The 2,054-nt window shown below is 32.1% G+C and overlaps 1 protein-coding gene across 1 annotated transcript; it reads right to left on the bottom strand.

Moving 5' to 3' along the window:
• Positions 1-781: 781 nt before the first annotated feature.
• Positions 782-1,158, bottom strand: PADG_05174 (uncharacterized protein; the record flags this gene model as incomplete). Its single annotated transcript, XM_010762603.1, has 2 exons — positions 782-964; positions 1,117-1,158. The coding sequence occupies 2 exons, from the start codon at positions 1,156-1,158 to the stop codon at positions 782-784; spliced, it is 225 nt and encodes a 74-aa protein (XP_010760905.1).
• Between the last annotated feature and the right edge of the window lie 896 nt (positions 1,159-2,054).

The following is a 2,054-nucleotide window of genomic DNA, read 5'->3' as shown; positions in this document are numbered from 1 at the left end:
TCCCCCCCCCAAAACCATGGTCATTAATCCTCAACGGGAGTTAAAGAGCTTCCATCTGCTCCATTTATCATGTTTATTGTCCCCCTTCGAAGACTACATTACCTTGGGAGCCAGCCCGCCAGAGTTTGTGGCTATTTCCCTACCTGACTAGGCAAGGCTTCAAAACCTGAAACGGTTTTTTTCCAGTCCCCTTCGAGAAGCTCAAGTTCAGATCCACCGAATTTTTAGGTAAATCAAGTCCTCGGGATCCGGCGGAATCCATTAGACATAATATATAATTATCCCTTTAGATGTGCTGGCTATGGTAACCACAATCCAACGCCCCCCCCTTCTCCAACCTTTTTTTTCTTAATCGTTCCTGGTGTGATTGACTGATGATGGCTTCCATTCATGCTGAGTTTCATACTACTCCTCCCCCCCACAAAGTTGCGGTCGCTTTAAATTTTGCCCCGAGAGGCAGACCTACCCGAATATTCCCGGGCGGCTTCATTGCAGCTCTGGGTTTTATTATATAGCGCGCTGCTCCCCAGCAACAAGTCAAACACGGGAAATTCCCCCCACACTCTTCGGGCATATGACGCTTGCAACAAGGGCGAACGAACTAGAAGCAGGAATACCAATCAGGAAAATGTCAAGCGCAGTTGAACCGATTCGACAACAACCGGCCTGCCTCCCGTGAAAACCAACTCTTCTGCCACTTCTGCCATGATTCCATGATATATTATGGCACTGAGTAATAAACTCGAGCAGCGCTGTTTCAACATTCCCAGGAAGGTTCCAGTTAAGCTTCGGCGGCGGGTCCCGTGATTGGCCCTGGGGCCTTCTTGTCAAGCCAGCTGCTTGTTCCTGGGAAGAGCTGGCCAATCAGCGCGCTGAAACCCGCGACCCCCGGCCCGAGGGTGGGTTCCCGCACCATACCGAAAACAGCTAGTGTCGCAGCTACTCCATCAAGTGGTTGACTAAACTAACACGGGTAGTGAGGTAATCAGCGCTCTCTCAATGTAACTAACTATCCCAAACGTATCAACAACATTCAAGTTGGATATGCAGATTAAATGCACCTACCATCATTGAAAATAATTATTATTAAAAAATGCATTAGACTAGAACTCGAACATGTTGTTCTTCTATGTTCAAGATCGCTGCAGTTGCTGCCATTGTTCATGATTGCAGAGCAGAGAATTCAGATAGTAAAGATGAACTCATCATATATTTGACCGATGATGTAATATATGTAATGAGCTGCTGGGTCTTTTGCTGTCAGTAAATCTTCTGCTGATTGAATTTTCTTCTAGATGTTCATGCATTCCACTTTTTCATGCTTATTTATAATAAACATATGTTGATAGTTATTGCTTCTTACTTCATTTTTAATTATTCTTGATTATAAATTAAAATAAATTATTAAATTTAAAGTTTTAAAATTTTTATAAAATTTAATATTATTTATTTATTTTTATATTTTATAAAATATCTTTATTTTTAATTTTATTATAGTTAAATTATATTTATTATATACTATATTTATTTTAGTATTTTCTATTATTTAATTACTTTAAATTTTAATAAATATATAATATAACTATTAGATATAAAGATTTAATTAAAAGTAAAAAGTATTTTTAAAATATTTTATTATATTATATATATAATTAATTTAAACTTTTATATTTTATAGAAATAAAAAATAAATTATTAAATTTAAAATTTAACTTTAAAGTTTATATATAAAAATATCTCAAATAAAAACTTTAAATAATATAGATAAACTTTTTAATATTAAAAAATATTTTTTTAAATTATAATATAATTATATATATTTTATATAATTTTAATTTTATATTATATAATTAAAATTTAATAAAAAAACTTTATAAATTATTTTAAAATTATAAAATAATACTTCAATAAAAATAAAAATTTTTATTATATTATTAATTATTAATTATAATATTTATTTAATTAAACTAGAATTTATCTATTTTATTATTTAAAAAATTAAAAAAAAATAAAACCTACCTCCACTATAAATTTTTATTATAAAATAATATAAT

Source organism: Paracoccidioides brasiliensis, assembly GCF_000150735.1.
Source record: "Paracoccidioides brasiliensis Pb18 unplaced genomic scaffold supercont2.6, whole genome shotgun sequence".
NCBI lineage: Eukaryota > Fungi > Ascomycota > Eurotiomycetes > Onygenales > Ajellomycetaceae > Paracoccidioides > Paracoccidioides brasiliensis.
The sequence above is the reverse complement of the archived record's forward strand: the minus strand, read 5'-3'. Positions and strand labels throughout refer to the sequence as shown.